The sequence below is a fragment of the Gymnodraco acuticeps genome, unplaced genomic scaffold (assembly GCF_902827175.1).
Source record: "Gymnodraco acuticeps unplaced genomic scaffold, fGymAcu1.1, whole genome shotgun sequence".
Classification (NCBI taxonomy): Eukaryota; Metazoa; Chordata; class Actinopteri; order Perciformes; family Bathydraconidae; genus Gymnodraco; species Gymnodraco acuticeps.
This window is the reverse complement of record NW_022991705.1, coordinates 1,239,569-1,266,321: the sequence shown is the minus strand read 5'-3', so window position 1 is coordinate 1,266,321 and position 26,753 is coordinate 1,239,569. Positions and strand designations below refer to the sequence as shown.

The 26,753-nt window shown below is 39.9% G+C and overlaps 1 protein-coding gene across 1 annotated transcript in view; it reads left to right on the top strand.

The window, feature by feature from the left end:
* The first annotated feature begins 2,596 nt into the window (after positions 1 to 2,596).
* The window catches only part of LOC117534597 (CD81 protein-like), a 39,467-nt gene continuing 15,310 nt past the window's right edge, over positions 2,597 to 26,753 (top strand). Inside the window, exons 1-2 of the mRNA XM_034198832.1 lie at positions 2,597 to 2,844; positions 23,299 to 23,413. Of these exons, the coding sequence (XP_034054723.1) occupies positions 2,779 to 2,844; positions 23,299 to 23,413 (181 nt within the window). The 5' untranslated portion in view covers positions 2,597 to 2,778. The remainder of the gene's footprint in view (positions 2,845 to 23,298; positions 23,414 to 26,753) is intronic.

The window sequence follows — 26,753 nt, the reverse complement described above, 5'->3', positions numbered from 1 at the left end:
AGCTATTTCCACATCTACACTCCATCAGCTGATTATTTCTATTTGCCTCACTTTATGAGCTTCACAACATGTACCTTGTTTTGCAACGTCATAAATAAATGGGGCCAATCTTCAGTCAGATGTGAATGTGTAATCTAACATTTTCAGTAAGAATAATGGACAAAAGGAGTGCAAATACAATTACAATTTATTGAAATGTGAACCAAAAGCACATATGGACAGAAGGTGTAAACCTATTAAATGTAAACACATTTAGTCAAATAAAGTGACAGACTAGGCCTGTGCAGTTGGTATCAGCTTTGCCCAGCATGGGCTCCTCCATCAGGCCTGGTCCTCCTCGCAGAGGAAAGACCCTCAGTCCTCTCCAAACCAACAGACAGGACGTCCATCACACGGAGGTTTCTCCCTGAAGTCTCTGCTGCTCTCTGGACACCAGACTGTCTCAATCCGTCCACACTGAATATGAGAGGGGGAAAATTAAAATAATAAATGCTTTAGACAATAAGAAACATAAAGTTGACTGTTGAGTTGCTCAGTTTTTTTAGATTGTCAATACTATTACTGTATAACTAATATCTCAGGTTAAGAGGCAAATTCAAATAAAGATTGGTCTTTAAATACATTTTATCTTTTGAATTGTTTGTCTAAAGTCAATGATCTAGAACTGGTACTTAGTTTTAATGATATAGTCTGGTTATTATGCTGTTTGGAGGAGGCCTCACAGGTAAGAGCGCTAACTAGCTACCATCACATGTACCTTAGCTTGACTTAAATGTATTAAACGTATAGTTAAGTGATATCAAAATATAAATAACTAATGTCATGCAAACATATTAATATTTGCTTGATTCCAGTGTTGAATTTAGCACAATTGCATACAAACGTTAAGGGGTTTTAAGATTCTGAAGTATTATGCTAAAAACTCAATAACTTAGATTATTATTTATAGTTTCATGTCCGCTTACCTTAGAAACGTAAATGTTAGCTTAGCTTGGTAGCTTCAGCTAGCTCTGGAACTTTCAGCTCGGTGGCAGCAGGTCCCGCCTCGGCTCCGCCTCTTTGCCCTTATTTGGAGCAGGCTGGAGAAGGCGGGAGTTGAACTCTAACGTCACTGTCGAGCCGTTAGTGGCCGACTCCGCCTACTAAGGGCTTCACGGCAACTCTGCAGAATTCTATGGGTGACGTCACGGACCCTACGTCCATTTATATATACAGTCTATGGTTTACACTAGAAAATGTAACATTAATCAGTAAAACTGCATCAATTAAACGTCTAAAGAATTTAAATGACACATTTTAGCCCTGAACATTAATAAATAAATTAAATTAATCAATGTTACATAGTAAATCTGTTCCCAGGCAACATGAGTGAGAACAATCTCATCTGTTTAAAACTTGGCAAACAGCCCGTTTATACATTTGCCACTGAATATTTTATATGAAATATGAAGTTTGTTGTTGTGTTGACATGATGTTTATCATTGATACTCATCCTGTTAATCTTTTATTAAAAAATATCTACAAAATATGATCAAACAACGTTTCTGTGATCCTGAGTATTTATTTGTCAAATTTATTTCATGATCGATAAATCAAAGCAATGTAGCCATTCAACCCTGTTACTCTAATTTCAACCCTGTTACTCTAATTTCAACCCTGTTACTATATGATTTTCTATTAAAATAACCTTAAATTATTTTCTCAGCTCCAAAGGGTTACAACTATTGTCCTTTTAATAGTTTGAGTAATTGTATATATAATATATTTGAGCAAATATTTTTCATTAAATACAGAAATGTGTAAAATGAAACGTTTGACTATTGAAAAGTTGTGCAAGACAGATTTAAAAAGCTACTTAAATTAATATAAAACAAGTGTTATCCTAAATAACATCAGTATTTAACTTGAATGTGACTTTCTTTACATAATAGAAAATGATTTTATTTAACAATATTTTGAAATGTACTTTTTTCAGTTTGATGAGTATTGGTAACAGGGTTGAACAAAGCATGGCACACAACCAATAAAACATCTAATAAAAACTATACCTTTGATGCCTGCGCTGGGCCAATCACTTTTTCTGATGGTTTAATACCTGTTTTTCTCAATTACATAACACAAATATATAAAATAAAAGTTTCATTTTTCAAAAGTGTCCATGTCTAAATTGTCCTCCAATTCTGGAATGACCCCTGAAATGTTTATTATTTCTGCATACTTTACTAAATAATGTTCACTTAAGCATATAGGCGGCAGGCCTACTGTTTTTTGTTGTTGTTTTACGGTACTGTCTCGTAAATATCCCCTCTGTGGGAATGGGATTCAGATTATATGTTGATGTTGTGTTTACAGCTCGTGCTGGAGGAGAGCAAATCAACAAATCATTGAATGAGATGTTTCCTTTGTTCTTTTGGCGCGAACAAGTTTCCATACTCTACTGGTAAAACAGAAGTCAGTTTCTGGGAAATTGTGTATGAGAGGAAGCATTTACAGAAGCAAAACAGACCCCTCCCAAAATGTTATGCTATGGCATGTTAAATCGGTGTTTTATTCTGAAGGCGTTGGCCGGAAGTCCGCTGTGTTTTACATGTTGGGACTGTATTACGGGGGGTGCTCGGCGGCAGTGAGGGAGGGAGGAGTTGGGTGTTGCCTCTGTCTCTGAGCCCTAGTACTGATTCCCAGTCGAGATTCAGCCCGTTACACGCCGCGACACCTGGCCTGCTACTGCTGCTGTCCTGTGAACTCAGTACCCGAAAAATACCCGACTAACGGACCACCATGGGAGTCGAAGGCTGCACAAAATGCATCAAGTACATGCTTTTCTTGTTCAACTTCATCTTCTGGGTAAGCAAACATTGTTTTTTATAATCCATATTGCGTTTATTTCGCTACGCATCACCGCCTCCTCGCGCTGGTTAGCGGGTATGGTTTGTTTAGGCAGCCCGCCCATTATGAATGGATAAACCAACAACAGCCCCGCAACATCTCACATTTAGTCACCGTTATACCTTATGAATAACCAGCGACGCATTTTCACCACTAGGGGAGAGTATGGCAAAAAGGATGGCAACACAATAAATTGCTAGAAAGGCGTATTTGGTTGGTATAACACACATTTGCTAGTTGGTGGATATAATCGTTTATAGGCTACACCACACGAATTAGAGTCACCTCATGTGAAAAAAAAGCTCCAAAAAAACAATTTCACTCGAGAATTTTAGTTTGTTTTGACGCAAAACACATATTTCTACCAATTGGATAGATATTTAGTTCACTGAGAGAGGCTTTAATACTATAGGGGCTCATTAAAAGTTCTAGTTTGTGTATCTGCTGTGAGGCGGGCGGAAATGGAGACTACCTCGCTTTGGTTTGGGGAATGGCTTTGTTTGGATTACATCCTCCACCCAATCTGGGAGTGTGTGTGTGTGTGGAGGGGGGACTCATGGTGGTTTCCATTTGGTGAGTCCAGGCCCTGTGTTGGGTGATGGATCATGGAAACATTTGTGGGAGTTTAGTTTTGACTCTCCTTGTGGAAGAGATGAAATATGATCATGGAATTCCAGTTGGAGTAACCCATTCAGGCCAAATACCCCAAAACAATGTTTTTAATACTCTAATACAGGATTTGAAGGCAACTATATAATTTGTTTTGCAATGTTTGCATGGTAAACAGTAGAACAATTTCTGTTCAAATTAAAAAATCTTCAAGCAATTTGGGCTTGGATTGACAAACAGAAAAGAATATGTGTACTTAATTTAAAGTGGACCTATCATGCAAAATGCACCTTTGTACGTCTCTTATACATGAATATGTGTCCCCGGTGTGTCAGGGAACTCACCAAGTGTCAGAAAACACAACCCTCTCTCTTTTCCTCCATACCCAAATCTCTAAAAACGGGGCTGCAACGGATCTGATACAGACTATCAGGAGGAGACGGCCATTGCGTTTGAATGCGCTGGAGACGCTGTAGTACATATATGCCAGGCCTGTAGGTGGCGCTGTAGTCTGCCACAAAAGCAGCGAAGAAGACTTCTCACAGAATCAGCCCGTGCAAAAACAGGGCTAAAAAATAACAAATAGGGCGAAATGAGGGATGGCTAAAATGCATGATCTGTTTGGTATTTTGAAAAAAAAAACCTCGCAGACATGTTTTATATAGGTCCTACAATATATTATTCAAATATAGCATGATAGGTCCACTTTAACAAAAAATCCACCAGGCAAAAAAAAATGAATGGTGCTGCAAGTCAGTAATGGCGCGTTTGCACTGCAGCGGGTAGCTCGCTTTAAGCGTGCCTAGCCGTGCGGGGCCCGTTTTTGGTTGCGTTTCCACTTGGCCTAGTACCGGCTAGCGGGTCCTAATTCACAGTTTTTCTGGCCCCATAAAATCGTGGTTCTAGGGCCAGGAACAACCAGGCTGAGTCGGGCTGAGTATGCTAAACTAGAGAGAGAATCGCTGGCAAGGGGGCTACAACTACAACAAGATGAACATATTTGACCGTGATTTAATTGTAATACACGTTTCAAAATGATGCCGAAGTAACAACATACTGATACCGGTTAGTAAAAACCATGAATGAATGCTGACAGACAGCAGGCGAAAAACCCTTTTAAAATGCGTATTTTTACGCCCGTCCACACTAGGGCTGTGCAATTTAATCGATCCTGCGATATATATCGATATTTAGTTTTCCGAGAAAGTATCGATATTTCAGCCGCGGGTATCGATACATTAAGTCTGATAACTGTGTTCGTTATTCTCGCGTCCAGGAGAGAAGCTTTAAAAAGGAGACTAATTGAGTCTCTGAGAAGGTTCAAATGTATACTTTAATTAATAAAAAGCGCGGTAATGTTACAAACAGAAGATGGTTCAGTCAGAAAAACAGCTGTTTTCTGGTTCTCCTGAGTGAAGGGAAGAGAGCGAGCTCCACCTTTCCAGCTGTTAAATATCCTCTGCTGGCTCCTCCCTGTGGGCCGGTTGGCGCTGCTGGGGGCCGGCCCTCCACGTCTCCAATGTTCGTTGTTACGCATTACAGAGGATTCAGACATTGTACATTAAATATATAACTAAACACGCCTTTTCTCCTCCTTAACTCTTTCATGACTTTTCATTTCATACATTTTAAACGCTGTAATCAATACTCCAAAAATACTTCACGGCTGGTATCATTTCCGGTAGTTCCGAATGTTGTCTCATGCTACCCACGTCTGTAAACAAACGTATTCAAATAAACTGTACCTTCATTTAATATTCAGTAATAATAATATCTCGACGTCTATAGTTGTAGTGTTGAAATCAGTAGGTTTCGGTGTGCAACACTCCGTGTCATATCGCTACTAAATATATCTATAGTAAATGGTATATTAGCCACATGCTAAATGCTAACCGGAGATGAAGGATTTTCAGAATAAAAGCTTAACAACTGGTTGTGCACAAGAACTTCTGGTTTTTCAGTATAAAACAGCATTTAAACTGACGGTATGTTTAAGGTACTTTATGCCATCAAAACATTGATTTTAATTTCTAACAAGTCCCATTCAAATCCCCCGTGTTCCGCCACCTGCTGCACCTTTTAATTCTCCATTGTCCATTGTGATACTGCCCTTTATGTACTTACGTTTCAAAGGCTTGTAAGCTACAGTTTGCACTGTTTCAATAAATGAAACTAATTTTCTCACGACATCTTTTGATTCATTTTGTCCAGCATTTGCAAGCTGTAGACTCTCTGTCAGAGCCATATATTGTATAATTGATGCTTTCAGTTTTCAGTTGAATTAATTCAATCCAAGTCAATGGAACACTCACAAGATGTCACCAAAATCACACTGTCCCTTTAAAATCTTTCAGAAAATGATATAAGTGTATCGAATTATATCGAATCGTATCGAATCGTTGGCTGAATATCGTGATATATATCGTATCGTTGGCTGAATATCGTGTATCGTATCGTGAGATTAGTGTATTGCTACAGCCCTAGTCCACACTCACAACAACGGCCTATACAGACATAAATAAACCAGCGACTGTATTCGCCATGACACAGGCAGTCTGTGGTTTGTACTTGTTTAACTTTTGTCTAGTTTCTGAACAGATATGAAGAGCTGTGAGCTCTGAGTGCTAAGAGCTAACGGCTGTGTTGTTTTTCTGGGGCTCTCATTGAAGATGACGTCACGGCTCCGCCTACACTGCGTTACTATAGTAACTACCCCAGTTCCTAAACTGTAATGGAAGCGCAGCATTAAAGTGAGCCGGGCCTAATAAGGCCTAACCAAACCGAGCGAGGCCTGCGGTGGAAACGCGCCATTAGATTCATCATCTGGGGAACATGGCTGTATTTAACTAGATCTGGCTGGACAATATGGACGAAAATGCTATCACAATATGTATAAAATAATAATAATAATAACAACAACAACAACGTGTATTAAGATTTGTTGTGATTATATATTTTTCTTTCACTTTTGCATTTATTAAGGAATATTACAAATGAATATAAAATACTTATCAAATACTTCTGTTTACATTGCTTAACATGTCAAGACGTACATATACATGAACATAGTGACATAAATGAAATAAATAAAGATGTGTGTTTTACAGTTTGTAGAGTATTCCTGTCAAATTCTGATGAATCTAGTAGGGCTGTGCGATTATGGCAAAAATCATAATCACGATTATTTGGTCAATAATTGATATCACGATTATTTTGACGATTATTCATTGACCATTTATTGAACTTTAAAACAAATAATATTTTACCAATAAACAAGATCAACAAATATGTTGGAGCGCACTTCCAAAACCATACTAAACATATATTAATATGATAAATAAAAATAAATTAGACCAAAATAAATGAAATCAAATATGTTGCAGTGCACTGTCACAACCTACTGAAAACTCCTTAACATATAGCCAACATTTTGGTAAAACATATTCAACATATTCCACTCAGTTAAACGTTGAAGGCTGGCCCACCGTCATGGTCCAGAAGTAACAGGAAATAAATGTTGAACTACAATTTAAGACCAAATAAAAATGTTTAGGCCACCATGGCAAATGCTGGTAGGGACTGCTCATGTCATCTCTTAAAGATTTTTTGCAAGAAATACCAGCCTGTTTACATGGTCTGGTTTCAGAGATGAGCGCAGGCAGGGGACGATATTGCCACCTGTACTGAAGACCCTCTCTGAAGAGGAACTTGTGGCAGTGCTGCCACATATGACACAGGAAAAAAAGAAAAGACTCTGAGGAACCCTTTCTTTGCCATTATATAAAAATAGTGTTGCTACAAAAGTATAAATTAGGCTTACTAATAAGACAACTCAGATCTGAAGCTACACAGGAATCTGCTGCAGCAACAGTGCAATAAAAAAGACAACATTAATAGAATCAAACCCATTTTTTGTTGCATTTTATTAGAGTATAAAAAGAAATGCCTTTAAAATAGGATGCAAGCAACACTAGTTTCTGAACTGATAGACTATAATCAATTTAAACAGAACAGATCTTAATGTTTGCATTCTTATACCATTTTGTACAATAATTATCATGAATAAATTCAAACAAACTAAAACTTACAGCAGATTAATAACGGTATCTAACTTGAGTTTTTATTATATCAAAAACCTGTTGAAAATGCTGCTGTTATTTTTACTGTCCCACAAAAGCGCGTCGCAGCCTCCAGGAAAGCTTCTTTCACAACTTCGCCGTCTTTGAAAGACTTCATGTGTTTCGCAAGAACGTGACTGACACGATAAGATGCTATGGTAGCAGCCTTGCTCTTGTTGTTGGGCCTGGTGAAAATAGACTGCTGTGCATTTAGCTGTGCTCTCAGGCCCCTCCCCTTTTAGGAGCGTAGGGCAGAATTAGGAGGGGAATTCCGTCTCGCAGCGTTTGTGCACTGTTTTGAAATGCCGCTCCTAAATTACCCTTCTTCGATAAAGCCACGCTCGCATTGCAGATCAGACAGATGGACTTTGAATTGGAATAGATACAAAAATAATCATCCTCCCACTCGGAGTGAGAATTATATATTTTGGGCTTTTTTGCTACTGCCATAATTGCGGTCTTGTGTGTGTGCGGACTGTCACTCCTGTTGACCATCCATGTTGTTGACACGGACAACGTCAGCGAACTAGTGCACTGCTCACCAGCCACGCCCGGACACATGGGGTGAGGCCGGCCAATCACAAAGCTTTGATGCGTTCAAGTGCATTATTCTGGCACGGGAACATTATGCTACAGGACATTAACGATAAAACAGAATATTGTTGTTCTATTTTTAGACACATCTCGCGATCGACTGGGAATCTCCCCGCGACCCTTCTTTTTAACTAGTTGCTGCTCTTGTTCTGACATCTTCGCTTGCGCTGAACACTCACAACACATGTCACTCCCACGTGGCCGAGTGGGCTTTTAGGGAGGGGCGAAAAGCGCACCCAGCAAAATAATCGTATTTTGTCAATTATGCTGTTTTCCTAATCGTCGCAAGCCATAATCGTAATCGCGATTAAAATACGATTAATTGCACAGCCCTAGAATCTAGTCATTACGCAGGGGTTCCTTTAGATACAAATATATTTTTTCTAGGGCTGTCAAGTTAACGCGTTAATGCAAGAAAAAATTAACGCGATTAACTATTTTAACGCGATTAACGCATGTGCATTTTTTTGTCCTCGGCCGCCCCGTAGTTTCAGAGCGCATCGAGTTTAAAATACCATCTCTACAATCCAAGCACACTGCTGATGCCGCCCGCTTGCAGCAAACTTTCAACAAAGATCGATAAATGGGTGGCTACAGCTTACAGGCCAATTAACATTGTGGAGGACGAGGGGCTGCGTGATATAACTCGGGTCGCAGCCAACGACTGCACTTATGAATTGCCTTCCAGAGCCACCACTGTGTCGGAGACTATTGGAGACTTCACTCAGTAATGACAGTTACCTCGGGGTCACATTATTTTGACCCACAGTGGGAACTTCAGTCTCATGCTTTGACAGTTATGAAAACAGAGGAGCGGCATTTCGCCGACACACACACACACACACACACACACACACACACACACACACACACACACACACACACACACACACACACAGGTTGTTGTGTTTAATATTCATGAGACTATTTGTCATTGTTCAAATGATAATAAACATTAGCATAAAGCATATTTGTCCACTCATATGTTGATAAGAGTATTAAAAACTTGAAAGATATCCCTCTAAGGTACATTTAGAACAGATCAAAAATGTGCGATTAATCGCGATTAACTATGGACAATCATGCGATTAATCGTGATTAAATATTTTAATCGACTGACAGCCCTAATTTTTTCCTTTAGTAGCCACAATAATTGCAACAGAGTAAGCGGTGAGCTCACAGCTTTTTGGCTGTTTAACTATTGTTTTTATAAGAGGAGGAAAATGTATTATAAAAAAACACCTTAGATTGTTGTGTTGTTTTATAGCCCAGCCCTAGTGCAGACATTCCACAGCATAAACACATCAGCATGATTCAAACAGCGGACCAGGACCTAAAGCAGTTAGAAAGCTGAATAAGGGGTCAGAGAAGGTGATTTTATGAACTGGCTATAACTTATTTTTGGATCATTTGCTTTTGCTTTAACTTCCACACTAAAGCAGGAGCAGTAGTGATGGGAATTCCGGCTCTTTTCAGTGATCATTTGGCTCGGCTCACCAAGAAGAGCCGGCTCTTTTCAGTGATCATTTGGCTCGGCTCACCAAGAAGAGCCGGCTCTTTCGGCTCCCAAACGGCTCTTCTTTTTACCACATATACCTTTTATAATTCAATCAAATGTAGCCCTGTTTTGACAAATGATTTATATGCGTATACATATATCACTTAAAGTGTTCAATACATCTGTCAAATTCTTCTGGGTTTTGGCCTGTTTTCAGTGTTATGCCCAAACTTGAGAGGCTGGAGGGCAACAGAGGACGTTTGGACAACTCGGAGTCTTTCTTTTTGTCTTTATTTTCTGCTCAGCAGTTCTTTATATGACACTTTTCGTCAGATTCTCATCAGCTTTGCATCAGGTTGAAAACCTTCAAACACAGAGGACAAACAAATGTTAGCACACATGCAAACAAAATCACAAACATTTTGTATGCCTCATTGCCTTATTTCTAATAATAATAATAATAATTCAGTCACATTCCATTTTCAGGGTATTATAATTCAAATGATAAATTGTGAGTTATTCTACAAAACATCATTAACTTAAATGAATGAATGAGAAAGTCTCTTTCTCTACTTGAAACCAAGCAACCCAGAAAACCTCACTGAACACCATCTGCGCTGTCTAAAAATATACACTAAACAAAACGGAGCGCACACAAAAAAGCCGTCGATTGCGCAACAGCAATAAGGCAACAGAACAAGTACGCAAAATACATTTAAAAATGCAGAAACATACCAACGGCGTCTCTGGAGCCTCACACACACTGTCGCCAACTTCTCCCGCTGTGGCTTTGGGAACAAAAGACCGGCCGTCACAAATCCTGCCCCTTTTGTTGCCGTGTTACTGGAAGCGGCATTAATATTTTTTAATAACAGCTCGCTTCTCATTAAGAAAAGAAGACTACGCTATTCCAAATAAAACGAATACCCCCTTGGTATTGAACAATACTATCACAATAACCTAAACGAAAATACATACAAATAATTATTTATCTGTCCGTTTTTCTCAGATATTATTATTTTTCTTTCAATATTGACTTTCGTCTCGACAACATCCTTTGTACTGAAGTATTCAAAAGTAAAAATTACATTTTTAATATAAATGATTTGCTGTGGCCAATTGTTTTCATTGCATTTACAGACCCTTGTAACTCTCTGATACCACCCAATGAATGCACTGACTTGCTAAGTTGTAGAACCACGCTACACAAAGCAGATAGCAACACCTAAACTTTAGCATAGACATTTAAAAAAAGGACAGCCACTGTATCGACATTTTAAAATTGTATTTAAAGAAAAAGCCCTAACAAAACAGCAGGGCTCTATTTCAGTATTAACTAAAGAAAAAAAGAAGAAGAAGATAGCAACAGCTGACATCAAATCTTTGCTGAGCCTAAAGATAATCATAAATAAATAACATAGTGAAAATAAATATATTGCAATGCTCAAAACAGCAGCATCCAACCGTCTCTAATACTTGGATATTACATGTCACTGCATGCATGCACGGAGCACCATATCGCGGAGATCATCGCGATATCTCCGCACCCCCCCGCTGCAGGAGTGTCTATCACTCGGTCACAGATCACTTCCTGTCACAGCCTGTCTGCAGAGAGAAGTTACACTAACACAGGATGTCAATATTGTAGGCCTGAGTGCAGTAAGCACCACAGACAGATCACTCAGTTTGGAAGTAGCTTCATAAGCAAGTTAGTGGAGAGAGTTTTAAAGTCAGTCAAGTCCCTGCATTGTGGAAATATTGAAGACGCTTTTTTCACTAGTGTGTTCCAGTTAGACATGCGTAACACTTGTTTTCTTCTACGAAACATTTGAAAATTGTCTAACTAACAGTCCAAAACTTAAAGATATGAATTGCACTAGTGACTAGATGATGATGTTCAATTTCCTTTTTTAGTTTGAGATACTGACAAATCGCCACGTTTTCCCCAACTGTATTGGATTCAAATGTCTATTTTTTTTATCTTGATTTATATTTATTTGTTTATGCCTCCACTTTATATGACCTAATCTCATACTAAGACATTTAAATCCACATTCTATTGTGGATACTATATTCTATTTGTATACATACAGTTACAATGTCATGGCTTGTCATAAAGCAACAGGTCAATAAGATATGATTAGTTAAAAGCTTTAGCTGGAACAAAATGGAAACGTTTTTAAAGTTTCATATTGGTATTGGTTGACACTAGGGATGTGTATCTCCATCACTGAGGCCGATGCCATGCGCATCTCGATACGTTGCCAACGATAAGATACATTAATGATACATTTGAAACACCAGGCGATGCGATACGATACGATTCACCCCTGTTGCGAAACAGTTAGATACGATTTGATTCAACATTATGCGATACGATGCGATTCAACACGATGCAAAATAATGATACAATTCAATATGGTACGACAGAGGATTTGGTTTTATTCCTTATATGCAGCAAATCATAAATTAACAAAAAAGTGCTTTACATATTTGGTTCTCTCTACTAGTACTGCACATCATGTCGTTTATTTTTTACCTTAAACAAAACAAACACTTGGACCTTTCACAAACTGGCCTTTTCATAAGTGTAGCAATGTTCTCTGCCTCCAGAGTAAAGTACAATTGTATAACACCTCACAGTTAAACAATGTAAGGAGGCATTGCTCATGATTAACAATGTGCAAATAACAGCTACCATAGAGCAATGCCCATACAGCTGCCAGCCTGATGTGCTTAACACTCATCCAGAGGCTAACTCACCAGTGAGCAGAAAGCAGTGGTTTCTATAGGAACAATAAAGAATACAAATAACCTTTCACAAACAGCTCTTTCCTAACTGCTTACAGTAAGGAAGACATGTAAACTGTTATTGGCCGTCACAGGCTGCTGTAAACTAAACACCACTCTCTCTGACAGAACACCTCACTGAGTGATTTAACTCATATGTCTAACTTTCAGGTTTCTCTTTTCAGCCGCAGACCCCATGTCGCCTCTTTATGTGCGTCGCTAAGTTCCTCGTACTACTTGTGTACTTTAAAGCGGCACGGCATCGTTTACCATTTGCGAGCGATTTTTCAAGTTGACCGTCTTTCTTGAAAAATCTGAAGTGTTGCCAAACGTTTGATTTGTAGGTATTTTTCGGTGCGCTGTGTTTCTCTTTCTCATCGACTTCCATGTGTTGATAACTGAAAGACGCTACAATCGATTAGGGGTGTAACGGTTCACAAACATTTCGGTTCGGTACGTACCTCTGTACCTTTAGGTCACGGTTCGGTACGTTTTCGGTACAGCAGAAAAATGATCACAAAACAAAACATATATATATTTTTTTTTTAATTATTATTAAACTGTGAATAATGTATTCACTCAAATAAATACAAAATATAATAAAACAAACATTAAGGTGCAGCATTTCGATGAACTGAAATAATCTGTATTTGAACTGTACTGTACTAGTTCCTAAGCAGCCAGCTTGACATTAGGACTTGCTTGTCATTGTATTTTCATGTTTTTTTAAAGAAAGATGAACTTGTCCACATTGCTTGCTGAAAGGGCAGATCTGCTGGCACTAACAATGTCTCCTGCTGTGGAGAACACCCTCTCGCTAGGGACAGAGGTAGCAGATACAGCCAGGTAGCGCTTTGCTAACATGGCAACATAAGGATACTTGGCGTTTGTAATAGCTTTGGCTCGGTCTGAACTTTCTGCGAGTGGTGGAGGCTTAAATGCTAGCGGGAGTTGGGTTTGCACTTCAGTCTTTTTTCTTTTGGCACCGGTGATATTCACGTTCGGGTGATGCCTTTTCAAATGAGTGCAAGTCTGATGTATTGCCAGCCGCGTAACCAATTGTAGTTGAACAATGCCGACAAACAGCTTTGGTTCGGTCCACCTGTCTTTGTCCGTCATCCTTGTACGTAGCCTAACTGCGAAACCAAAATGTTCCCAAACCGGAGACTTCAATGATGCTGGAGGATTTTCGAGCTCAACTTTATCTGCGTTCGCCATTTCGACAGTTCCTCTAATTACTGACTACATTTGAACGCATCCCTGTGACCAGCTCTCATAGTATGCCTCTCGTCCAATGAAATGACTTGGTCGCTCTATGTGAACTAGGGGTGCACCGAATGGGAAATTCTTGGCCGAAACCGATACCGAAAATAGGAAACAGTTGGCCGAAAACCGAATGCCGAAAGGCCGAAAATGATTAATAGAAATATATATATATATATATATATATATATATAATGTATACATTTTTTACCAATGTTGTTCAGCTACCTGATTATGGAAATAGACATGATTATGGCAAAACTTAACTTAAATAATAATCACTATTATGGGTCCATAAAACATTTATTCAGCACTTTTGAATGCATACAGTACATTTATATATGTCATGTATTATTGCTAAAAAACATGATATCGCAGTCTTAGTGTCGCCAACTCGTTTCTAATATGCAAAGACAACAAATGCGTCTATGATGTATTTTCGATCAGACGAGATCTCTCTCCCCCGTCTGTGTGCGAGGGGGCGGGGCAGTTTACACACACGCAGCTGCTACATGCAGCGGAGCACACTGCGGAGATGGCGGAGAGAACGCGCTCCGAGGTGTGGTTAAACTTTACCCGTCTCGATGTGGAGAATACTTGTTACCATAAGTGCAATAAGAGTTTAGCATGTAAGCACGAGCAATTTGTCTAAACATTTAGCAAAAGTGCACCGCATGCAGACGGAGGAATGCACCGGGTTCGACCGTCTTTCTAGCAGCTCTGTAGCCCCATCCACGAGTAACGTTTCCACGTCAGGTGTTATGTATGCTAGCAGCAACACAGAGAGTTAACTACATGATACAAACATGGGTTAATGATTAGAGGTAACTGAGTTATTTAGTTTGTTAAAGTTTCAGCTATTCTGTTTACAGTCTGTCATCAGATTATTTAATACGATTTGTTAAAGGCTCAGGGCAATCTCGATGACAAAGGTCAATGTTCCCCCCCCCCCTGTGAGCCAGCCGCGAGCATGGTCGCCGCGTCTTTATTACGTCATCACAACAACACGTTAGGTTACCAACGTAAGCCTGTTCTGACATTCAGTGATATTTTTTCGGTGCTAAAACCCTTTCGGCCGAAAGCCGAAAGGGCCTTTTTAACCATTTTCGGCCGATAATTTTCGGTGGCCGAATATTCGGTGCATCCCTAATGTGAACCCAATGTGAGCAAATTACTCTGAATGCTGCGACGCAGCACCTGAGATTACTTCCAACAAGTTGTTCACGTTCTCAATTTTTTACGTTTAACGTTATATTCGTTCGGTACACACGTGTACCGAACCGAAGGGCCCGTACCGAATCATTTCGGTACGGGTACGTATACCGTTACACCCCTACAATTGATGCATCGCGAGTTCAACCCAAACTGTAGCCGATGTGCACTCGCATCTTGAAAGTTTGTGCCGGTGCACCGATGTGAATCGGTGAATCTTAACATCCCTAGTTGACACACACCTGGCCTGCAGCTTAAGCATGGGAACCCCAAAAGGAAATGCTGTTGACCTTTGACCTCCCACTTCTGATTGCCATTATCAATAATGAATGTCAACCTAAGAGCTGGTGTTGAAAAGTGAGTAATCGACTCTATTTCCCACCGCTGCACTTTTTCTCAGTCTAACTGTCCAGGGAGTTAATAATTAAGCCCCATAGCCAACACTATCTCACATAGATAACAATAAGTCAGCAGGCACAGCAGCAGCTTCAAAGTCAACACAGGCACGGTATCCAAGTTAGCAGCGACGTGTCCCTTTCCAACCTAAAACATTTTCTTTGGATCATTTTTGATTACTTTTCAGAACCAGCATATAAAGTGTCAACTGACAATTGCTGGAGATACAAGTCCCTACCAATCTTTTATGTTAAATAGTGCGTTACCCCTTCAGAACAAGACCTTTGTAAATCAGTTACACTATTTTGGGTTCAAATGAGTTTTCTACACCCACTATACTTATGATGCATCTTCATTCACCACCAATACTGCCTCTTCTTTCTTTCAGTCTTTATTTCGAACAGATTAAAAAATAACAAATGTGAAAAACAGAATACCGTATTGTTATAATACAGTATTTATCCACATTCATGGTCATATTTGTATATTCAACAAAAAAAGTCTTCATATTAATAATAATAAATCATATGTGTCCGAAAGGGAGCAGGAGGAAGCAAATGCTTATTCATTCCCACCCCTTACTTGATCAATGATTGTCCTTTAAATCATTATGCAAGTTATTCCTACTTAGATTTACATTCATACATACATATACAATCATTTCTCATCTTCAATCACCTTTCTTCATTCTCATATTTTCCCAAAAAAGTGTTTCTGTGCATCCTTTTAAACTGAATGATGCTTGTGCTTTGTTTGAACTCCTGCTCCAAACCATTCCATAAAATCACCCCACAGATTGTTAAACTCATACTTCTCTGAGTTGTTCTGACCTTGAGTTTAAAATGTAGATTTCCTCTCAGATGATACCCACCCTCTCTGTCTACGAACAATGTTTTTAATTTCCTAGGAAGTAGATTATGTCTGGCTCTGTACATGATTTGTGCCGTTTTAAATGTAACCAGATCAATGAACTTCAATATGTGTGACTTCAAAAAGAATACATTAGTGTGTTCAAGATATCCAACATTATTGATAACTCTTATAGCCCTTTTTTGTAATGTGCATAACGGCTGTAGGTTGGTTTTGTACGTGTTTCCCCAAATCTCCACACAGTAAATCAGATATCAGCAATATTAGTGTATTAGAGTATGCAATGAGTTATAGTCCAGAATGTATCCGGCTTTTCCCAATATTGCGATAGTTTTAGCCAGTTTTGCTTTTACATGAGTGATATGAGGTTTCCAGCTGATGTTGTGCTCTCAAACCACACCAAGGAACTTCATTTCATATACTCTTTCTATGTATATGTTATCTAGTATTAATTGTATCTGTGGATTTGTTTGATCCTATTTATTTAATGCCGAAACACACACCTCCAGCCAAAGTTGTAGACATTACAGTTCTGTGGGCAGCTAGTTGACGTAAGCTGTTAGCCAAAGTTAATGATAACATTCAAATGATGCGTTCAAATGTACTCTTGTATAATTGTTGGCGTGAAACTTGAATATACGCAGTTATTTTAAGGGGATCATTTCATAGCAATAAAAAAAAGGTATAAGAGGGGAAATTATGAACTTAAAGGTTATAATTCATTACAATAAAAAATACTTAAAGCAAGATTTATTTCAATCAAAGCCAATATTAAAACACATAACGTGCTCATTATTTGAAACTGTTTTTATAATTGTCAATTTACATTGACAATTTCCCCCCCAGGCTAGTTATGTGGGGGTAGTGAAACAACTCTATATGGAGCCTTGTATACCATTTGCCATAAAAACAAATCTGTATTGGCTGATAAGGCTCATGGGTGATCATGAATCAATCAATATCAGCGACATAAATATGGGATGCTAGCATCTCTAATTGTGAATCAATGTGCAAAGTGTTCCAGAAGTGTTGGTAATACTCTTCAGGAGCCACTTTTAATGTGATTGTTTAGTGTATTACCGCAGCTCTGTGGCACCTTCTTCCACATATTCCACTTTAACCCTTTTAGTGTTATTGGCTCCTCCAAAGAGCTCTGAAAGGATGTGTGAGAGCAGACGGCTCTGGACAAACACTTTGCCTGCAGTGTGCGGCGGCCATGGAGTCGGGCCGTGGAGCCGGGCTCTTTAAAACGGAGTCCTCCTGTTTCCATATATCACACTGGACATTAAGAGGGTTAAGAGGCTACTGGGGGGAAACCTCTGTGTGTGTGGTGGTAGTGGAGCCTCATGGGAAGTGCAGACAACACCCCAACCCCCCACTCCCAGTCCCTCCAGCATGCCCGGCATTCTACAACCCCCTGTACTCTGGGCAACAGGCAGAAATAGACACTCGAGGGAAACTCGATCCAACACGGGATGATATTCCAAGCAATTTAAGAGTTTCACCTTCGTTTCTCTGTCGCCCCTCCCTGTTGAGCGTCATTTAGTATGATGATTCCTGCCTTGCAACACATTGTTCGATATTAATATTAACACTGTCAGGCAGCAGTAGTTGCGCTCTCTATCGGGACAGCAGGCTGTAATGTGTTCAGACAGTTTTCCTGGAGTGGAATGTGTGACAACAAATGCAGAAGTTAAATGAGCAACAGATGGTTGGATAATGTCTTCGGCATATGAGGCCAAAAATATAAGCAGTCATTGAAAAAGTGCAGAAGCTGTAACAGGGCTCGACATTATAAATGGCCCGCTGGCCCGGAAGCACTATTTAGACACCCCAGGCCAGCATAACGTACTTTCCACTTGCCCGCTCGGGCCACTAAAAATATTGTTTAAAAAAGAAAATGTTTCCTGTGGTATTGGTATTTTGACTAGCAATTTAATTAAATTGTTTCGTTTATTAACGCTACAACATAGCGTTTCGTGAGTCGGTTGTCGTTGTTGGGTGAAAAGCAAACAGTTGTTTGCTTTGGAGCGCAGCGCGAGCAGGCTCCCGTGGGCGGGAGCGCGCTCCTTCACTACAGACTATCGTGCCACCTAACCATTCGCCAAATGTTTTTAATACCAGCGGTAACCGGCCAAGCGCCGGGCAAAAAACAATCTTCAAATAAAAGAAAGTCACCGGAGAAGTTAAAGGAGAGTGACAGGGAGCATGAGAAGAAGAGGGAGAGAAAGTTTCAGCCAGCTTGATCGATGGAGTTGGCTTCTATAGAGTGGTGCAGTGACGCATCCTAAAACCCTTTTATAATCTATCGATTAGATTTATGATTCGAAAATTATAAAAGTAGGGTAGACATGTGGAGATTATCCGGCTGAACAAAACGTGCATTTATCAAACAGGTTAGTTTTCCACAGACCTTATTTCCAGCTATTTTCCAAAACCCTGTGGAGAAATCCCATTGCTTTTTGTCGAGGGAAACAGCAGCTTACTTCCTGGTTTTAGGACGCGTCACTGCACCTCTCAATATTATGCCAATATAAACAGGGTCTTCTGTCGGCTCTGTGCATCAATGCCGACCTATGCTGACAAGTAAGTGAAGATTAGAAAATATAAAGGTATTGGCTATAGGGAAATGTCCCAGCAGTTTAGGATAATGAAGGTTCTAATCTAATCTATTACATAGCCATTACATTTCTAACTCCTGATGACAGGAAGGCAGAAAGCGCATTATACAAATAATAATACTCATAATGCAGAAATGTTTTAACAATGACCACAATATCATTATTATAATAAACCAAATATTAACAATTGAGGAAAATGAGGAAGAACTGATTGTTCAAATGTTGTAGTACAAGTAGTAATGTAGTTAGTGCATCAATTACTATTGCAACAAATGTGTTAATTTTCTTCATTATTAGTTGATTTATTTTTTTGGACAAATGCTCCGGGCCAGTGGGTACAATGGTGGGGCCAGTGATAATACAATTCCACCGGCCCGGAGGGCCAGTGGCATTTTACCCTTAATGTCTACCCCTGTGTAAGAACGAAGAGTATTTGTATCAAAAAGGTTTAATTAACTTATTGTTTTAGTTCTACCTAACCAGTCAATAGCAACATTTTGGCTGTTGAAATATGTCTTTTGAAAGGAATTACTGTTAACGTTTTAACTACTAATTTAAGATTTTCATTCAAGTTACTTTGATTCTCTAAAATAATCCTGAAAGAGTTCACACTGCTGGTCCCTGTGACTCAAACTTCCCACATAACATATTTATAGCTCAAAGGCTGTCTCATGGATTTGTGATCAGTGTATTTTTTGAACTTTCTCTTAGCAACCGCCAGCTTGTCGATGTGTTTGGGAGTCCTTTACGGAGCGTCCACACTACAGCTTCAAAAAAAGCTTGGAGCTGGGCGTGTCTGAAGCTTGGGGATTTTATTCGAGCAACGCGACCAACAACCAATCACATGAATCTCCCGCCCCCGACATACAAAGCAAAAAAACCTGGGGATTTTATGCGAGCAATATATATATATATAAACTCTCCAAACAGGCGAAAACCTACCAGTTTCACCCACTGTCTCTGCCACCTCCCTCCATGACTGGTTCCTCCGGTTTGTATCCGGGAAGGTGAAGAGGGTCTGGTCATACAAAACCGGGTGATTTGCTACGGCGATAATTAGTTTCTCCTCCATCTTTTTTTGAAATATAGAAATGAACGGCGGGATATCTCTCCCAGCTTAGACGCGGTTTGATTGGCTAGGGCTTGAGCTGTCAGATTTTCAGAAACGGGATTTGATTGGCTGGCGCTGGCTACTCCGGCGTCTCCGGTGTCAGAAGTTGAACATTGTTCAACTTCTGACACCGGAGACGCCGGAGACGGACCGCTATGCTACCCACAATTCAGTTCGGCGAAAAGCGAGGCAACGTGACGTCACCCCATTCAAAGTGAATGGGCAGACGCGTTGGAAACCGTTTTTGAAGCTGTCGAAGCTGTAGTGTGGACGGCCCGTAAAAGGTTGTAGCAAACATGGGACCAGGACCAGCAGTTTGCCGTGCTGCTCCTCGGTCACATATCTGACGCACACTATGTAGACCGTGCATTTTAGAGTTGTCAAAACGTATGAATTGTTTTCATTATTGATCCCCGTCTCGTTTAACATAATTCGCAGGTGTCCCTTATCTGCCCGTAATCACCATTCATATCTATACCACCAAAGAGTTCATGATAAACTGTTAACAGGAGTACAACGTTCTTCATAGATCAAGCCTTTTACTTTTGCTTTCAGAGAGCAACATATTGACCAATTTAACCTTAAAGTAATCTTCACAACCCTGTGGAAAACACTGCCCTTTTCATATTTATCTTTTTCCAAAAATGTAAAACTTAATACCCTCAATTTTGTGTCGTTTTCTCCTGTTTGTATAAAGAAATCCACATTTTTCAAGGTATTTTATTAAAGTTAGAAATTCAAGTATCGTAAAAACAGGCTGTTATTGGTTTCCTATCTCAGATGGAATCTTTCCCAAGACGTTTGTGATTAGTTTTTTTCCCTGAAGTTCAGCAAGACCTCTCCCCCTATGCTGACACGGCACTAAAACCAAGTGGAGATAGCTGTGGCAATGTGAGACTCCATCAGGTGAAGCATAACACGTCATGGATTTCAACTATGTTCTGTCTGGGCTCTCCCTCTATTCATCATTTATATATAAACGCGGTAAATGAAAGCCTTGCGTAAATCTGCTTAAATCTGGTTAAACCTTCATGCATGTCATTGACGAGTCAGTGGTAATTCAGGGGTTAGGAGGTGGGGAGTTCACTTGAAGTAAGTGAGTCATGTGAGTCATGTGAGTGTGTGTGCGTGTGCGTGTGTGGTGTGTGTGTGTGTGTGTGTGTGTGTGTGTGTGTGTGTGTGTGTGTGTGTGTGTGTGTGTGTGTGTGGTGTGTGTGTGTGTGTGTGTGTGTGTGTGTGTGTGTGTGTGTGTGTGTGTGGTGTGTGTGTGTGTGTGTGTGTGTGTGTGTGTGTGTGTGTGTGTTGTGTGTGTGTGTGTGTGTGTGTGTGTGTGTGTGTGTGTGTGTGTGTGAGTTGAATCTGCACTCCTCCAGTTATGGTGTTGATCTGGTTGCTGGGCAGCAGCTGGCCTCAGCCCTGGAATGGACCTCACTAAAAGAAGAGGAGGAGTATGGATGGGGGGGGGCGGATGGGCCTGTTTTGGTTCAACTCTTTTCACAGGAACTAGTGTTGGCGAGTTTAATTTAGATATTCTGTTTCTCCACATTTTCTATATGTCCTTAAGCGTGACCTTTATTAAATATCCCCACCCATGTGCAGCAGAGGGGTGTCGGTGGTGGGGGTTTATTTTACTGCCGCTGTGGTGCTTGTTCCTGTGTGCCGGCTGAGGTATATGCTAACTCCAGTTATATTTAGGATTTCTTTGTCCAGGGCCAAACAAAAGGGCTCAGGAAGGCTTATGTCAATGTAAAGTAAACCACCCTGAAAAAACAATACATTTCAGTAACAAAGTTACACAGTATGTGCACAGCTTCCCCAAGGAAATTGGTTGGAAGAGGAAGCATGAAAACCAATTGAACAAAAGGTTTCACAGATGTTCGATGCTCCAGTGTTTGCCTGGTTGCCTTAAATGTATATCTGTTAGCCTCCCAAAAAACACCCCAATAAGGAATAGTTTGAACATTTGGGAAAACCCTTAATCACCTTCTTGCTGAGAGTTAGATGAAAGACATAATGTTTCCTTATCACCCTGCATCCAACTCACAGGTTTATCATTGCTTTGAGGAAAAAGGCGATTCATTAACCCCTTTTAGAAGTGAAGTTATAGTCATTTGTTCTGGGAATGTCTTTTTCCAGCCTGAGACCTGGAAAACAGGCTCAGGGCTTAACAGGTTAACTGAAAGCTCCTCTTCAACTGTTGGGGCTGTTGGAAGCCAAATGAACCAAACTGACACCCTAAGTAAAGATTGTTTCTAGTTAGCTTTAGAGGTTTGGGTGGATCCAGGCGAGCTGTTTACCCAATCCTTATGCCAAAAGAGGCGAAGCACATACTACTACGTTTTTCAACATTTGAATTAGAAATGCCCACATTGCTCAATTTCCCCTGCCCATGTGCCTTAGTCATCTTGCACAACTACCATGAACTACCAAAATACCTATCCATAAGAGTTTATGGCAACTGAATAACATATTTTCTAGTTATAATTAGGTCACCTACATCTTGAATGCTTCTAATCTTCAATAATCAGCAAAACAACAGCCTTGCTCATTAAATGTGTGAAATAGCACCACTGCTAATTTCCCACTATAGGCCCCTATGGTTTTATAGTGTTAATGGAAAGATGCCATTTGTGAAATAAAAATACCCACAATGATTCAGAGAGTACAATTAACAGTAAGATTGATACCACCCTCTTGTCTGTCGGATTAAGGCTACATCCAGCAGCTAGCTAATTAGTTTAGCTCATGTAGAGTATACACACGTGAGTGTAGTATTGTTCATATTTGTATCAAACACTAACACACAGCAAGTTTTGACACTTAAGCTAATGCTGTCTTCGTAATAACAAGCAGACAGACGTGCTTTCTGTAAACTGTAAGGAAGAAAATGGGACAAACTAGGACTGGAACAGGACTTTTGTTTCAGTTCACTTCGTATGACTAATAAATATATATGATATATCATTTGTTGTCCCTTGATGGATTTCCATTGTTAGAAAAAGAACATGACTCAGAAATTGTTGCTATTTTTTATTTCTCTATCAGGACTGACTTAATGATTTATGATAACCTCGTACATTTTTATTTATTTTTTTCACTAGAGAAGATGTGTACTACTATGTGTAATACAAGTTGCTTGTCCTCTATATACAATGCATTACAACTATTTATTTCTTGACAAAATGTCATGCAAAGTGATTCCAGTATGTTTCAGGATAATATGTTAAATTGCAATTACAGGATAATCATGAGAGGACATTTTCATCATGCCTCATACAAGTGCAATGTCGTGAACAAGAGGAACTTCATGTGTTGTGTTGTGTGTTGCAGCTTGCCGGAGGTGTCATTCTGGGCGTGGCCCTGTGGTTGAGACACGACCCCAAGACCAGCAACCTGATGGAACTGGAGATTGATGGAAATCAGGCCCCCAACACCTTTTACATCAGTACGTATCTGTCAGGGTTGGGGAAAAATAGGACCCAAATGCAGATTGAGGAGGGAAGCGGGTTTCAAAATGAAACAAAAGGCGAGCTTTATTTACAAAAGCTGAAAAACATGAATCCGTGAACAGGTACTGTAGCACGAGGTAGCATCCAAACAAAAGGTGACTGTGACCCACATGAAGGGAGACATGAAAGACAAACAATGACCCGACAGGGGAACACAGGAAGAGACAAGACTAAAACAGGGAGGGGTAATCAAGAGACGAGAAACAGCCGGGCAGGGGAGGCAGAAACACAAAGGGCAACAGGTGAACACAATTAGACAACTAGACACACCAGGGAAACTAACAACAGGGAGGAAAGAACAGCAAAATAACCCCAAACCTATACAAAACTAAAACCGTGACATAGCATACAAATCGTGACAGTATCTCATCTTTACCACAACTCCTCTCTGCCTCTGTCTGCGCCTTCACGCTGTCTGATGGAAAACTTAAACCTGTGGACACAGTCCAGTAATGGCGAGGCCTGTGGCAAAAACAAATCAAAAAATCCTCTTCCGCGGGGTCTTAAAAAGTATTCAAAGTTGATAAATCAATTTAGCGAAAATGAAGGCTATTAAAAAGTATTAAATGGTATTTTCCAAGGTATTACATTTTGTAGCTTGTTTTCAATAAGTATCTAAATGGTCCAAAGAGGTTGTATTCTACAGTCTGCCTGAATGTAATCATGGCGTAGGTGTGTAGTGATTCTGTGTAGTTTATTGATGGCATCCCGTTGGGTTTGACGTCATCTGAACAGGACATCGCACGCTCACTGCTTGATAGCGCAAAGGTCCGTTTACGCCGGTTGCTAAGCAACATCGTTATGGGGAAATGCAAGTCTGCGTCCAAATGGTTGGAAGATAAGGAGGAAGGACAATCAATACTGTGTGTAGTCAATATGAGGTAAAGTTTGTCACCAATGTAACCGGTTAAAACTGGAAGTGGCGATGAGGTCTTAAAGTGTATGGAAAGGGTCTTAAAAAAGGTCTTAAAGGGTATTACATTTGACTTCAGGATTCCTGCAGATACCCTGTCTTAACCTCGTTTACGACTGAATCACACTTGGAAAATTGCGGTGTTTCTGGCATTTCTGCTGATCTACATTATTTCCACACGACGACACCCTTTTCCCACTTACCACACACAGTTGAATGTTACTCAGTAGAATTGTTCAAATGGCAATAATCTTTTTTACGTTTTAATTTTAAATTCTCACTTTGTTAAGCTTGTGCCAGTATAATCTCCATTTCTTTACTATCTACTTATATGATTTAGGGCTGTTCTCAACATAGCAACACATCACACTATCATATTAGGTAGTCAGACCAAAAGGATGTGACTTTGGCAGACATTTAAAAATAAAAGTTGACATGTAATGAATCCCTGGCAGGTTATATGATCGGCCCAATCTTAGAAAACACATGTCAAAGCCAAACAAATAGAGTTCAACAGCTGTGAGAGATCTCCATTGAGGATTTGCTTAAAGAGACACAGTTACACTGTTTTATTAAAACAACATAGCCAGATCATGAAAGCAGCAATCGTTGCCTTTTAAGGTTTCATTGATGTGCCGCAATGACTGACAGTGGAATGATTGTTACCTATAAAAGGTCCACCTTAACTATTAATGGGGGCAATAACAGATGCTTCTTTAAGGCCCTCTGATAAAGATGAAGTTGATATGTATTATTCACAAGTTAAAGATATTTAAGCTTATGTTCATAAGCGCTTTTATGAAACATCATGTAGGAGTTATAATGAATTCATAGCGGGCTGGGCGGTAATCCATTGTGATAATGAATCATCATATCGAATCGTGATGAAATCATGTCTAGAAATGGCTGAGTTAATCAAATCAGTCATCTGAATTGATTATAACAAACACATACACTCATTGCTCAGAAGATATATACAGTTGTTTTACACCACTCAGTTCAATGTGATGAACACATGGTCTTTAAGTTAAAACATGTTTTATCTAAAAGTTCACTTGAATGTGTTGTTTATTTTGCACACTAAGAGCTACAAAAGTGTGAACTAGGAAATAGTGGAATTTTTGTCAAAATAACATAACAATATAACAACATTCACACAAATAGTGAAAGGGCCTGTTGGAATTTCCCAGAGTTTAAGGTCATTTCATCAAATTCCTCAGTTTGTGCAATCAACAAAAAAAGTATTCTGTGATATAAAAGGAAAACGAAGCTCTGTTATTCCACTCTTCCATGAATGGACTTATTATTCCAGCACGATTGAACAGTGTCAAGCCAATCAGAGCATTGTTTATAAATGTATACAGTACAGTACAGGATGTACAAAGTGGACCCTCAGTAACCTGGACGTGAGAATATTAAAGAGGTGTGAAATACGTTAGGGTGAAGTTTACTGGCCAAAATCACCAGCGGCTTGTGACCAGGACTAACAGAGGACACACCGCTCATCATATGACTGTTAAAAGCTCGCTTTCCATTATATAGTTATCCGCTGTCGCCTCTTGAACTCTACAAAGCAGCGTCCACATGTACCCATCACTTCCCCCAATCGGCCAACAACCTGAGTCATCTGCCTTGTGACGAAATGAGAGACCAAAAGAAGATTTACGGAGGAAATCAGAAATGGTTGAGTCTTCTGTCTCAATCTAAAGTAGAGCTACAGAAAGAAAATGAGGGTGTGTTTGAACATTGTTTTCTCCGTCCTCTGTGGTGGCATAGCTGTGGTCTTTCACTGAAAAAAGGGTTCCCCAGTCAGAGAGGAACTACTTAGGGACTTTCTCTCAAACAGCCTCAATGATTGCATCCTACCCATTACATAAAGCCTGCCTCTCATTCGCGAGGAGGGGAGAAAGAGCCTCGTCGGTATAGGAAAAAATTCCTCACTAGCCCTCCCTTCTTCTCCTCCCCCAACCTCTTCCTCCGTCCTCTGTGAAAGTTTTCCTCTCCCTCTCTCCGCCTGCTTTCTTTCCACTGTTGCTCCCCCTCACTAGCCCATCTGGTTGTGGTTAGCGTTCAAGTCGCGCTGTCTCACTTCTTATTTTTCCTTTAGTACTGCCCACCCCCCCTCTATCTCTGTCTGCCCTTTTTTCCGTCCCCCCTTTGTCTTCATCCCCTGCTGCCAGGAACGTTTCAATATGGAGTCCTACATCGGCTTCTCTCATGCTCCCCAGTAAGATTTTTTTTTAAATGTTGGAGTTAAATGCATCAATCTGGTGCACTTTGAGGGGGAAATAAAGAGACTAGATCTATGGGAACACCTATATGAAACAGAACTGCATACATTTCAATAATCATAAAATCATGGC